The sequence below is a fragment of the Tinamus guttatus genome, unplaced genomic scaffold, assembly GCF_059628265.1.
Source record: "Tinamus guttatus ecotype Peru unplaced genomic scaffold, ASM5962826v1 Tinamus_guttatus_pri_ptg000060l, whole genome shotgun sequence".
In the NCBI taxonomy this organism is placed as follows: Eukaryota; Metazoa; Chordata; class Aves; order Tinamiformes; family Tinamidae; genus Tinamus; species Tinamus guttatus.
This window is the reverse complement of record NW_028288594.1, coordinates 11,001,384-11,015,958: the sequence shown is the minus strand read 5'-3', so window position 1 is coordinate 11,015,958 and position 14,575 is coordinate 11,001,384. Positions and strand designations below refer to the sequence as shown.

The 14,575-nt window shown below is 45.4% G+C and overlaps 1 protein-coding gene across 1 annotated transcript in view; it reads left to right on the top strand.

Moving 5' to 3' along the window:
• SNX4 (sorting nexin 4) overlaps positions 1-2,543 on the top strand; it is a 38,757-nt gene extending 36,214 nt beyond the window's left edge. The window contains exons 12-14 of the mRNA XM_088519558.1: positions 269-414; positions 1,809-1,923; positions 2,259-2,543. Of these exons, the coding sequence (XP_088375684.1) occupies positions 269-414; positions 1,809-1,923; positions 2,259-2,306 (309 nt within the window). The 3' untranslated portion in view covers positions 2,307-2,543. The remainder of the gene's footprint in view (positions 1-268; positions 415-1,808; positions 1,924-2,258) is intronic.
• Positions 2,544-14,575: the final 12,032 nt, after the last annotated feature.

The following is a 14,575-nucleotide window of genomic DNA, read 5'->3' as shown; positions in this document are numbered from 1 at the left end:
GTTTTTGAGAGGCCCAGAGTTCCTGGGGACAGGAAGAAGGAAAGACTCTGAACAGAGCAGTAGAAGCTGCAAGACAAATCTGGTGTGAACCAGCTCACCTCTTACAGCAGCCTCACAGAGGGGCATCTACACAGTGGAGGGCAGTGTCATCTGCTGATAATTAAAGTCACAGCTCAGCTGAGGGATAAGATCTGCTGCTAGTAAAGGTGGCAAAAACTTGTTTTCAAGTGGCTGTTCCTGAGAATGCCAAACCTTGTGTCTCCTGTAGACCGTGAGGACGTTCTCGCTGAAAGGGATGACCAGCAAGCTCTTCGGGCAGGAGAACCCCGAGCAGAGGGAAGCCAAGATAAAGGTCCTGGAGGAGCAGATACAGGAAGGAGAAGAACAGCTTAAATCTAAAAACCTGGAGGGCAGGTAAAAGGCTAGATTTTTGTCAAAGAAAACAGGGATTGTTTTAGCAAAAGTCACGGGCTGGATGCTCTTGAAGGTGTTTGTATTTTATAAGTGTTTTTAATATATTCTTGGTGTTTATGAGCTGTCTATAAAAGCTCCTGTCAGTTGCAAGTTGTGAAATAAAGTACAGTACATGCAGCGAGCTCCTGGTCTGAGAGGGCAGCTTATGTAAAATCTGATGACTTTCCCAGCCATGGAGCCCGCTCTAATGGCTGACTTGCCTGCTTTTATGTTCAGCTAGTAATACATTTAGCAGGTGGGCTTGCAGGTCTGCAGCTGAGTAGCCTAGGACTCAAATCCTGATGTGCTTTAAATACAACATTTAGTTTGGTTTATATGTATGGGTCCTAAGCTAATATTCTTCAGCTTCTAATATGGGGGACAATTGACTCCTGTCTGAAAGAGATTAGAAGCTCTGGAAAGCTGTGTTTGAATAACTGCAGCTTGGTATTCTTGTGAAATTTTCTTCAGGAATGCAAACATGAAAAGTGAGGGCAAACGTTCCTAAAGCAATGTGTTTGTGTTAGAATGTGTTCATTGTATAATGAAAAGGATAAATGTGGTATCTCCTGATAAGCAAGGATTAGAGCTGAAAAGATAAGACTAGTTCATGAATAGTTCATAACAACAAAACAATCAGTAAATGCAATTTCTTAATCATTTTGACAGAAGTACTGGACATCTGCTTTTGTAGCTCTGGAAGCAATTTTCAAGTGAATACTTGCCTTGTGTGGGAAGTTCAGCACAAATGAAAACTGTGTATTACAGAAATCCTTAATTTTGGTTAAGGAGACCTGGAGATACATTGCTAAACAAGCAAAGCTAATTCCTGAAGTGAATTGTCCGAATAAAAATTGTGTTGCAAATGTTTGCTATGCTTTATTGTGTCAAATCCAGAGACAAATGAGTTTTCAGGTCAGAAAGCCCAGGATTATGACTTGATCTTTAAAAAGGAAAAGAAGCGTTCAGTGTTGTAGCTGAATGTTGGCATAAAGACACTTAGTCACCCCAAAAGAATTCCAGGAGCAAAAATATATCCTGAGTATTGCTGATGCAGTGGCAGTCATGCTTACTCTTAGAAATCTCCATCAGGTGAAATTAGTTCTCTAGGTGAAAAACCTCTTAGGAAGTGGATGGAGAATTAAGAACTAGTGTCGCAGTACTGTAGTAAATATAAAGTGAAGACACCATGAGATGAGTAATAATTGTGCAACTTGGCTCACTGAATGAAAAATGGAGCAGTTTGTCATGCAGAGCTTCACTGTTGTGTCTTCAAAGGAAGGAAGATGAGGCGAGGCCATAACATGCAAAACACTAAGAGCATTTGCTAACAGAAATATTGCTTTTAATTCCAGAGACTTTGTGAAAAGTGCCTGGGCTGACATTGAACGGTTTAAGGAGCAGAAGAATCATGATTTGAAGGAGGCGCTTATTAGCTATGCTGTCATGCAGATTAGCATGTGCAAAAAGGTATGTTTAGCTTGTGAAAAGCCAGGCTGATATATACATCATGTCAGCAGGGAATCAGATGCAAACTTTCACTAGGAGGACTGCAGTCATGGAAGGCTGGAAGTCAGTAGCGTAAAACCCTTACATATTCCACCCGACTCCAACTCAGTGACACGTGAATTTTGAAATATAATAGGTCGTGGGGTCCAATTTCAGTGCAGTCTCTGCCCTATTTTTCTATGAAGTTCTGTGAGACTTTTTGTGGAGACTTTCATGGAAAAAGAGTCTGATTGCAAACAATGCCATATTTTTACCTCTTTATTTCTGACCTCCTTTCTTTGTTTTTTTTATTTAAGGGAATTCAAGTTTGGACAAATGCAAAGGAATGCTTCAGCAAGATGTGATTACCTGGAAGTGAATTCCTCCTCCAAGTGCCAGAGAATGGAAGCACAAGCGTGTAACACCAATGTTAAGTTGCTATATGACTTGCATATAAATTATAAAATAAATGAGTTGAGTGAATAGTTTTTCTTTCTGCTGATTGTAATTGCTAATAAAGGACAAAAAGGACATGTTCTTAAGCGTTTAGCCCTTGACTGCCAGGTATGAGGCATGTTTTATATGTGGTAGCAAATAATTCAGGGGTAAAAAAGTTAATGAAAACTACAGCTCTGTGTTGGGGCAAAGGTACAGGGAAGGTTATCCCAGGAAGTATGAACTGAACTGTTCCATCTGAGACTTCTGAAACACCATGCTCTGTATTGTGCAGATCATTTCCAGATGCCCTTCTTTTCAGCCCTTGCTGTTTAGAATTTGTAATGCTCCAGGGTGTCTTGTTTTCCTTAATGGGACACACAGTTGTGTTCTTGAGGCTTACACCAAGAGAGGACAAAAAATGAAATATTATAACACCTAGGGTTCATATTTAAATGCCTTTGCATGTCCATAGAGAAATGTGCTTTTCCAAAGTTCAGGTTAAGCAGTCTTAAGCTCCTGAAATGTTTGAAACTCTCTACAGTAGAGGTGTTGTATAATGGTTTAACACAATATTCTGCATTTACTGGTTCCCACTTAAGTTTTTGTGCAGGCACTGCTTTCTTATCAGATTTCCTTCTGCAAGGAAAGGAGCCTGGTGATCCAGCTGAGCAGCAAAACCAAAGTCAAGGCTGGCAGGCAGCAGGCGCAGCTCCCGCTTGGCCTGTTACACCAGAGGTGGGCCTGGCCTGTGGTGCTGCCTGAAGCACGGAGGCAGTTTGGTTCTTAAAAGAATAGTCCTTAATGAAGATGCCGAAATGCAAAACCAGGTGGGATTTCTGTAGTACTTAAGAGCAGTGATATGCAGAATCTACAATGAGCCAAGGTGTCTGTTTGGATCTTGTAATGATGTTTCATTGTGAGTATGTGTGTGTATGTGTGTGTGTATGTATATACACACACACCAGTATTAACATGATTTGCAATGACAGGTACTTGCATTAAGTGTTTCCAGTTATCCCAAACATTTTCTATTGCCTAACATTGGTTCCCTCCCCACATACTTATGTTCCTGAAGTCTTGTGGGATTCATCAGATCTGCTAATCCTGAAGAAATCTTTGTAATACTCTGAAAACTGTATTCAGTTATTCTGGTGTAAAACAGTGTCTCAAATTTTGATTTTAAGAGATACTCCAGAAAGTCCTTAAGTTACTCTGATAAATTATCAATCAGGTAGTTACTGACATGTCCCATATTGCTGTTGATTCTACTGCATTTCTTTTCTATAAAACGATTATTAATATTTCAAGAATTTATAAACCTGGTGTACACTACAGCGCAAAATTCAGAAGTAAAATGTTGGTCTCCGATATGAATGTTAGCTTTTCTCAAAGCCTAAGACCTTTCTGTCTGCTGAGAGCTGATGTTGGGCAGAAAGAGGTCTCTCCATTTAATATTTGCAAAGAGAAATGTTTTGTCCTGAGAACTGTGGTGTCCGTTTCTCTACAGGTGAAAGGACTCTTACATTCCAAAATCAAGCAGCTGCGCACTTAAAGCATTCAGTAAACCTTCTAAAGGAATGGTGCCTTAATACAATACCACGAGGCGCTCAGAGTAGGTATTTTTCATGCACTTTTTTTTTTTTTGGTAGATCTTTCTGGTGCCTCTTTTCACATGTCACTTGCTGTACAGCTTACTAAATGTGTTAGTATGCCTTTTTTCTTCCTTGCTAGTTGTACTAAATTTGAGAAGGGAACAAAACAGTTCTTGTAAGTTTTGTGCCAAATAAGCTAAATAAAATTGCTCTTTGATATTTTTGTTATGTTGTTTTTGTAAAAGTGCTGCATCAGTCCTTCAAGTTCTGTTCAGTTCCTGTCCATCTGAGCTCTCAGACTGTCAAACTTGGGTTTAACATTTAAGTAGTAATGCCAACATTTAACTAATTTGTCTTCCGTGTGAGGAACGTGGTGCCTAAGTTTGAAATCAGGTCCTTGTTACAAGCCAGTTTGACCCCCTGCTGTGTGTGTGTGTTTTTTTTTTTTTTTTTCTCCCTTCCCCTCAAACATAATCAGAATTTAATGTGCATATTCATCTAGGTAGGAGAAGATGCATTTCAAAGAGATTTGCATGGTTTGGCAGGATTTGGATGAAAGCTGAGTTAGGGATAATTTGCAATAATTCTATTCTTTTGTTGCTTCTGTTGCCAGTTCTTCATTGCATGCAGCCTCTGTGCTTGTGAGCCTTGGCAAATGGTGACAGTTTTTACCCTCCCTCCCCCCTGCCCTTTTTTTAGCTTTTAAACTTTCTAAGGGTAAATTATCTAGTTAGTGGCGGTTGCCATGTGGTTAAGATCCACGTGAAAATGCACACGTTGGAGCATGCTCTCCCCAGCCACCGTGCACATTTAGCTTCCGCCTTGGACTCCTTCACTCAGTTATCCAGGGGGTGAAAGGCAGTTGGGCTGTTTAAACCACAGACCAGCAAAAACTAACTAGAAACCTTTGAAAATAGTAGCAGTTGAACAGACCAGTTTAATGTCACCAAAATACTTTTGTATAAACCAGTTTACCTACATGAATCATCTGTTTTTTTTTTTTTTTTTTTCCCAGTTTAAGGCTGTTGCTTTTGTCATAGAAAGTCAACTTTGCCTGATCATTTGCAAGTGTTTGTGGTATTCTGGTCCTTCCTCATTACTAGGGCAAGGGACCTCAACTCATGATTATGTGTTATTTGCTCCAGAAGTAGAGTAAGGGAGATCAGTTGAGATTGAAAGATAAGCTCAAGATGTTTTCCTACACTGTCTTAACTTTTTCTGACTCTTTAAAATGTTGTTTTACTCAATATCTGGCAGAGCTGTGGGCACTGCGACATTCTCGCAGCCTCCTGCTCTGAGGCAACCTAAGAGCAGCCTTTTCTATTCCTGTGGGACTCTCCCACCACCTAATTCTTGCATGCATCTTGGTTGAAGACATGAGAAGGACCTTAATGTCCCCTGAAGGAATGTGGGGAAGGAAGTAGTTTCTTCCAACTCCCTCACTAGACTAACCTAGATTGTTTCCTAGGGGTCTCCTGCCTTGTATTCCTGTCTTGTATTTGCTCCACAAGCTCTGTGAAGAGGTGCTATCTGCTTAAGGAAGACCTGGTGTGGAACTGCTGAGGTAGAAGTGACACAGATGAAGAAACCAGGCGGACTGAGAGCTAGTAAAGCGGCAGGCACCGTATTGAAGTGCTGTTGTACTTGGCAGTTGTGCCGCCTCTGGGGTCAGGGATGGGCTCCAGCAGCCCTAGGGCTTTCTGGACTCCCCTGGCAGAGGCCCCTGACCCAGGACCCAGCAGCGTTGGATCCCTCAGGGCAGGGGCTCTTGCCGCAGCTCCTGTATGAGCTGGAGGGAGGCAGGGATTTGAGGAGTTGTGTGAGGGGTAAGGAGAAGAGCAGCGGATGTGAGCAAGCAGCAGGGGGACTGGAGATAGGACAAGAGAGCAATAGGAGAAGAACAGATGGAAAGTCACGAGGAGAGATTTCGCGTTCAGTAGAAGGGGAAGCCAGTGCTGTGTTGGCCTTGTTCTGAGGGGGATCTCAAGGATGCCAGAGTGGATAGTACATATAATACTAATCACAGCATCGGAGTCTGGAGGGGCCTTGTGGGAGTAACGTGGTCTTAAAGTGAAGTTCAACACTGAGGCCTGTAGTTAGCGGTGTCCCCCAGGGGTCAGTTCTCGGTCCAGTCCTGTTCAATTTATTCATCAATGACCTGGATGAAGGCACAGAGTGCTCCCTCAGCAAGTTTGCTGATGATACCAAACTGGGAGGAGTAGCCGATACCCCAGAGGGCTGCGCTGCCATCCAGAGGGACCTGGACAGACTGGACAACTGAGCCCTGAAAAACCTCATGAAATTCAATAAGGCCAAGTGCAAGGTCCTGCACCTGGGGAGGAATAACCCCAGACACCAGTACAGGCTGGGGACCGACCTTCTGGAGAGCAGCTCTGTGGAGAAAGACCTGGGTGTCATGGTGGACGACAAGTTGACCATGAGGCAGCAGTGTGCCCTCGTGGCCAAGAAGGCCAATGGGATCCTGGGGTGCATTAAGAAGAGCGTCTCCAGCAGGTCGAGGGAGGTGATCCTGCCCCTCTACTCAGCCCTGGTGAGGCCGCATCTGGAGTATTGTGTCCAGTTCTGGGCTCCACAGTACAAGAGGGATGTGGAGCTGCTGGAGAGAGTCCAGCGCAGGGCCACGAGGATGATCAGGGGCCTGGAACATCTGCCCTATGAGGAGAGACTGAGGGAGCTGGGCCTGTTCAGCCTGGAGAAGAGAAGGCTGAGAGGGGACCTGAGCAGTGTCTAGAAGTACCTCAAGGGAGGCAGTGAGGAGGATGGTGCTGGGCTCTTTTCAGTGGCGGCCACCGACAGAACTAGAGGAAATGGCCACAAACTGAAGCACCAGAAGGTTCCACAGGTACGACTGAGGGTAAAGAGGGGGAGTAGGACTGAGGGTAAACAGGAGGCATATTACTGAGGATAAACAAGGGGAGTAGGACTGAGGGTAAAGAGTTAGAGTAGGCCTGAGAGTAAATGGAGCTTAAAAAAGCAGGTTACAAGTGACAGAGTTATCAGAATTTCATAGATTTTTTTAAAGTCTTAGAGGTTACAAAGAAATTCCCTTCATTTGCTTTACATTTCCCCAAAACTTTTCCAATATTTTTGTGAAATATTATTGAAAGAAGATAGAATTATTGTGAGTTAGGCAATTGGAAGGTAAACATGGTCCTTGTTCAGGACATCTCCTGCAGTATTTGTGAGCTGTTGCTGCCCCTACTTTGTAGCAAGGTCGTTTCTGTTACTGCCATCCAGATGTGTGTCCTCAGGGTCTGTCTAAACATGGTTTTCCTTGTGAGCAGGGCCCCACCCTGGTGCCTTCATCTCCCTCTTTATCCCCTCTTGTTCTCCTCCCACTACTTTTCGGTCTATTTTTTCTCTCATTCCATCAGTTTATGGAATTCCATCAATTTATCTCAGAAAAGAAACAAAGCGGGTAGTCCCACTCCAAAGCACTGCCGTTTGATTTTTCTTGTTTTAATTATGTTTGAATTGTTTTAAGTATTCAAAACATTTGTCTTAAGCAGTATTTTGATATGTAGAAGGCACACAAAGTCAAGCTGTAAGTGATCTTGCCATGCATTCTCCCGAACATCTACTGAGCGGGAGTAGGGTGAGGGTAGAGTCATCTGGGGATCTCCCAAACCCGCCTGGATGCCACCCTGTGCCATGTGCTCTAGGTGTCCCTGCTGGAGTAGGCGGTTTGGACTAGATGATCTCTAGAGGTCCCTTCTCTGTGATTCTGTGATCCTGTGTATCCTTTTGCGTAACCTTTTGCTTGCAGCTGAGAGCAAGAGGTTTAATTTTAACTCTGCCATTTTGTACCTGGTTTGAACACGGTTGCTTAGAGCTTCCTGGTTAAGCAAAAGAGGAGCAGATGCTTCAGCCTGAAAAGCTCAGCGCAGATTCGCACATCCTGCACCACCAGCGGATCAGACATGCGACCTGCGGCCTGCTTGGGTGACTAACAGGAATTTCAGGCAGGCTGCCCCGTGCACCGCAAGCAGCTCGCAAACCCATGAGTAAGCAGCTTAATTGCAGTAAGTGTTCCCATTATCTGCCCTCTCTTGGCACATGATAACAGCAAGCTAGAGAGCGTATGAGCGGAGGGGAATGGTGGAAAGCTGGGGAAGGACGTGCTGGAATGGAAGCAAAACGGGACTCGGATCGCCCTCTGCTGGGTCCGGGGCTCCGTGCTGCTGCAGGAACGTGCCCTGCTCTTATGTCTCCTGTTCCCGTGCGATGTTCCTGTCAGACCATCCGTGGGTCCCACCAGGCCTTTGGTGCTCGTTTTGCGCTGTTTGGGGGGCTTGGGGCATCTCTTGGAGCTGCTCTTTCCCCTGCTGCACTGGTGACCTGATTTCGTGGGGTCTGCCTCAATCGTTCCTGAAAACATATTACCCAAGTTACTACTCAAAACCCATTCTCAGCAGCCTGGCCTCCTCCTATAATGATTCCTGAGGTGTTTACCAGTAAGAGTCTCAGCAATGGTCCTGTTATTATCCAGGTAGCAGGCTACAGCCAATACCAGATCCCAGCAGGCCTGCCCTGCTACCCTGAAGAGTTCCCACTTCCAATTTGGGGCAGTTTTAATTTATTTTAGGGTTTACTAGGCTGCCTCTGTACTTGCTTTCATAGAATAGGACAGGTCCACGCGGAGTGGCAGCGGTTGAGGTCTGATGGATCATTGCAGAAATGCAACTGCGTTCTTGAGAAACCAGTAATCTATTTTTAAAAGTCAGTTTGACAAGATGTGTGTTTTTGTGAACATGTTGATTGGCATGAATCCGTTTTTAATACTGTATCGACTCTATTGTTTTTCCAGAGATTACTTTCGGGTTGACAGATATATAACAATCCAATCTCCCTAATTATGTATTTTATAAATAGGCAAAATATTAGCCTTCTCTCGGTCTTGTGGAATTTTCTCTGAAATTCAAGACTTGTCGAAAATCTGCATCAGTGCTTCAGAGATCGCTTCTGCTAGGACTTCTAAAGGGCTTGAGGAAAAGCTACACGGACCTGCAGATTTAGGCAGATAAAAGCTACACAGACCTGCAGATTTAGGCAGATAGTTGAAGAAACTGTTCTCTAGAGCAGTATTCTGGATGCAATTAAGGAGAAATTGCCTCCTTGTGATAAAGTTAATGGCCAGTTATGGTTGATGAAGCCTGTGCATTTGATTAGTTCTTAGTGCGCTTACAGTCTGAAATTAGTATCTTTATATAGTTTATGCGTTATATTATAGTTCTATATCATTACTAAAATTTAATCAAACTCTCTGGAGCCTAAGACAGAGACCTGAGGTGCTTAATTAACCTTTGACACCAAGTAAGGTGTCAGGAATATTTTCTTTGGGGGAAAATTCATTTATGGACCAGGAGATACCATCCATTTAGTCTAGGAAGCTGCATTATAAGGAATCCCCCCTTCAAAATCTGAAATGAACATCTGCCCTACGAGGAGAGGCTGAGAGAGCTGGGCCTGTTCAGCCTGGAGAAGAGAAGGCTGAGAGGGGACCTGAGCAGTGTCTATAAGTACCTCAAGGGAGGGAGTGCAGAAGATGGTGTTGGCCTCTCTTCAGCGGTGACCACTGAGAAGTAATGGCCACAAACTGAAACATGAAAAGTTCCACAGGAACTTAAGGAAAAATTCTTAACAGTGAGGGTGACAGAGCACTGGAACAGGCTGCCCAGAGAGGTTGTGGAGTCTCCTTCTCTGGAGATCTTCCAAACCCTCTTGGATGCAGTCCTGTGCCACGTGCTCAGGTGACCCTGCATGTGCAGGAGGGTTGGCCTAGATGATCTCTAGAGGTCCCTTCCAACCTTAAGCATCCTGTGATTCTATTCTATGATTCTTCTTATAGTCAGATTTACTTCCTCTCTCTGCAATACTTCACCTGTTTCTGTTTCTCCTCTAAGCTGGGATGAGTTTTAACCCATGCTGCCTTTTTCTGTTTCAGGGTGCTTGCTTAAAATATTCTGAAATAATTGCTGGTGATCAGCCACACTCTGTTCAAATTCCTACTCCCTGATTATTTGGTCATGGCTATTTTTAGCTTTAAAATGCTAAATACATATTGCTCTGCTGAGTCTTTTTTTTTGTTTTGTTTCCTTCTAATAAATATAATGATTGCAGTAACAAGGCAATTTAGCTGTTGATCCATTTCATGCTGTTTTTTATTTTTGAAACTATTTCCTTTTTTTTTTTTTTTTTTTTTTCTGTGTTGAAGTCCAGTGTAGAGCTTCCTCTGGTGGATTAATTTAAGGTTGAATAAAAATGATTCTCTGTACTTTTCAGAAGTGTAAAGGATTTGTTTAGGAGTCATCTCTGTGATCAGCATCAGACGTGGCAGCGCTTTCCTGTGACGCACCGCGAGGGAGTTAAATCACTCAACTCCTATTTTTTGGTTGAGTTCACGGTCTGCAGGTCCTTCCGCTAACCAGAAGCCTTTGAGCATTTCTGAATTTCCCCATGGCAAAGCAACTCGAGGGTTTCCTCTGTTTAGGTGAGCACTAAATTGGCCTCTGCACCCTCTAGCTTACCAAGAGGAAGGCCGGTCAGCTTAGTATTGCCAGTAAACCCAGGAGTGAAACTGCGAGACCCCAGCCAGCAAGGACACCCACCGCGCGGCAGTCAGTCCTGCAGAATTCCTGACTCTGGTCTCACAAAATCCCTCCTTCTTCCTATCCTTTCTTGTTGTGGTTGGATTATTTCGTGCTGTGTTATCGGGGATCCCAGCGCAGAGAGGCAGGGATCGGGGTGTCCAGCGGAGCATCTCACGAGGTGCTGGTTGGGGTTGTGGGATTTGTCCATCTGCTGTGAACGACGGGCGAGTTCCTGGCTGCTTCGGCAGCTCTGGGAGTTTCCAGGTGCATAGAGGAGGCTCCTGGAGTTGATACCCTCTGTGCTGCCAGATCCCACTTTGAGTAGGTAGATAAGAATATAGAGGAGAAATTAGTTGTTAATAGATGTAAGGTTGGAGATAAGTGTACAGAAAAGAAACCACAGAGCTCTGCAGGCCGAACGGGAAGTTTGGGTAAGGCTGGGTTTGGCTCAGCTCGCGGAAGAGTTTACTTGTGAAGTTGGCTTCCAAGGCTGACTTTCATGTGGTGCTGCGGTGATTAGGAGGTGGTCCAGCCCGGGGTCTGAGCTGAGCTCACTTTCTGTGCCCTGGAAGCACCCTGTGGGGTCCCTGGCTCCAAGGGACTGGCACCTGGGGCTGGAAATAGCCGGAGTGGGGGGAAAGGCTCGTTCTGAGTCCCCAGCAGATTAAGCTGCCTGGACAGATGTGGCTGTTGGTTCAAAAGTGGATCCTGTCACATTTGCCAGAGGGGGCCACTTCCCTTCCTCTCTTGCACCCTATGTTTTTGCCTTCCACTAACCGCAGTGTTTTGGTGTGTGACTCTTCTCTAGGTGCTGACAGTACCAGTGAGCAAGTTTATGCCAGATTTATACTTGCAAATGTGTCATTACAATTCCTCCCATGTGTAGCCCACTCTGCGGCATTGCTCTGTAGGCATCCTCCCCATTTCCATGGATTACTTTTGTTCCGCTTGTCCTGGTTTAGCAGTGGCTGTTCCTTCCATCCTCCCTTCGCACTAGTTCAGTGCCTCCCGCCTTGTGTAGGCGGCCTGCTACTTACCAAATCAGGGGGATTCTGCTCGTGTGGTGGCCACCCACAGCGTGCAGTCAAGCTTCCCTACTGAAGTGGAGCAGCGCTCCACAAAACCTTGAGCTTGTGCTTTACAAGGTTACTGCAGCCATGATTTGTTTCTGTCCTTATCTGCTGATGAAGGATGAGAAGGATCTCAAGAGAGGCTGCCAAGACATTCCCATCCTTTAGTGTCATGCTGCACTCTCGAAAGACATCACCAACATGTCCAGTCTCTGAGAATTAATATTGGCACTAATGTTGCTGTTCCTTTACAGGTGACTCCATGTGAGTTGCCTTGGGAAATTTCAGTTTATTTACGTTTTATGAATTGGCTCTGCAGAGGCAGGGAGCTGCTGTCCCTTGCTGTCCCAATACGCAAAAAGAAGTGTCTTTCTCAGCTGATTGAAGATCTCCCTGTAGACTGCATGAACTGCCTCTCAGGCTGGGTTGCACAGGTACCTGATTTAGTACTTGCTCCTCTTTGCATGTGCCTGTCATTTCTTCTTCCATCCCTGCCCAAAGGTGCTTTGTCCTTCTGTACCACATTTCAAAATGGCTGGGACTCCTGCTTAGCTTTGATATGAACCTTTTGCCTTGAAAACCCTTTTTTTTTTTTTTTTCCCTAGCTTTCCTAAATAATAAGTGGCAAACCTTCTCTGACTCTTCAGCAACTTTTGGTAACAGTTATCTTCTAAGTCACTAATTTTCTTCTAGCACAGCGATTAGTGGTCAATTCTCCTGCAGGAAGCCTCTCCTGCGCCAAGTAGGAGATGCTGCAGCAGGTAGGAAGTGTGTTTCCATGCCTTGCCACAGGATTGTGTCATATTCCATTTATGTCTGAACATCTGTCACTGAACAAGGGGCATTTCTAGATCCAGTTAGTGGGAAAACACTTGCACGGCTGTTCCCAAATTAAAGTGCAGTTGTTAGAAGATTGCCAGAACATACACTGGAGGGAGGAGAAGATAGAAGCACAAGCCATGAAGCTGCCTTCTCTCTGTCTGGCCAATCTCATCGTTGCTGCCATACATCAAAGATTTTCCTTCACCTTGAAGAGTTCAAAGGGCCTAATCTTCAGAAGCACGAGCTCTTCTACAAAGTGTATCTGATCCGTACTTTGCAGAAGATGGGATTTGTGGTTATTTTTGCGTAGGCTCCCTGTGTCTGTACAAGGGTGCTGGATGTGAGACTAACCTAGTCACGCTGCAAGGTAAGTGCTTGAGGTAGGGTGAGCAAATCCCCCTCGGGAGACTCCTCTGTCTGTTATCCACTGCGCGATGAAGTGTAGAGAGAGAATTTGGTTTCAGATGTAGTCTACCCTGAATAAAGAACAAAAGTTGTAGTAATCTCTAGTAGGTAGTTGTGGTTTGGGTGTTAAAAGTTTTGCCTCTTTTGTCTGTGAATATTACGAACTGGGATTTTCACAGATCCTGGTGCAGAACTGGTCCAAAAATATTGAGAGTGCCTTTTGCTGCTCCCTAGAAAAGGGAACCTTCTCATCTTGGGGATGTCTCCTTTTCTTTTTTCTCAAAAATAAATTAAAAAACATGCAAGAGAGTGCCCCTGACACTTGGATTTATGTGTCTGAAGCACAGGGCATTGCATTAATCATAGGCAAGCAAGATACCAGTTGGAGAAACTCGTTGCTTTGCCTCAGTACCCCTGCATTTTTCCCAGCAGTGACATTTCTTTCAGGGGCTTGCAGAGCCTGTTGGAAAAGAAGAGTTAACTGCTGGTATCGAGGCTGTGCGTGCCGGGTCGCCGCAAAGCGGCACGTGAATGCGTTCCAGCAGGACACACAAACCCTGTTAGCACCCGAGCGGCTCAGGCGCTGCCGCAGCCGAACCGCAGCGCCGCGCGTCAGCTTCGCGCGGGACCCGGCGCGCGGGACCCGGCGCCCCCGCACCGGCTGCTTCTCCTACCTGCCTCTGAGTCAGCGCTGCTCTCCGATGAGGAGGCTCTGGCGCAAGCAGGGCTGCAGCTTGAGGAGGTCCCTGCATGCAGATAAAGCGCGTGAAGAGACGGCGCAGTCGGGTGTTTGCTGCTCGCCAGGTGCTTTTGTGACCCTGCGGTGGCTTGGTTGGATCTGCTGTTATGTCTTCAGCTCTCGGGCATTTGCAGAAATGGGTTGGGGTTCTCCCCGCTCTCAGAATTTTAGCACAGAATAGTTTGGGGACAGCATGCCTTTTGCAGCTCTCCAATGCTGGACCGGTCCACTGGGAGCCGAGGGGTATATGGAGAAATCAGATGAAGCAAACCCTATGCAGACAAGTGACTTTGAATTCAGAGGTTTTCAGGGCAGAAAATGAAAACTAAGCCAAACAAGACAAACGAGAGATTTAAGGCATACTTTTATATAGGTGACTAGCTAGGCGTCTCCTCTTTTAACTTTCTAACATTTTTCTGAAAATGGGGTGACTTGCCCTGAATTTCAAGAGCCAGAATAAACCCTCGGGAAGCCCGTGACCACTGTACAATAGTCATGGCTACGACATCCATCATGGCCAACTGTGGTGATTTCCTGATATCAGAATATCTGCCGGTTGCAGCGTGCCGGGGAACGGAGGCAGGTTTTGCTCGGAGGCTCCGCTCTGCGCCAAGCGCTTGCAACGGCAGCCGCTCGGCTGCGCGCGGGGCTGAGGTTCCCTCTCCTGACATGTGGCAGCCTCCGCAGCGAAGCGGCAGCTCGCGAGACACATGGTTTTCTGAAGGAAATGTGAAACAACCGAAAATCGCCTGATAGACTTGTTGTTACCCACGCTCCGCAAGTCAGCGCTGCGTCTTTGCTAGGGCTGCAAAAACAAAAGCCGTCAGCTGAACCGCTTCATTTCAGGGTCTTTGCAAGTGGCTGGTTCCCACTTCTGGCCCAGATATTTAAAATAATAGAAATATCTTTTTTATGCTTTCGGTTAACCTGTCAGAGAAGAGATGGGTCTTGGCCACT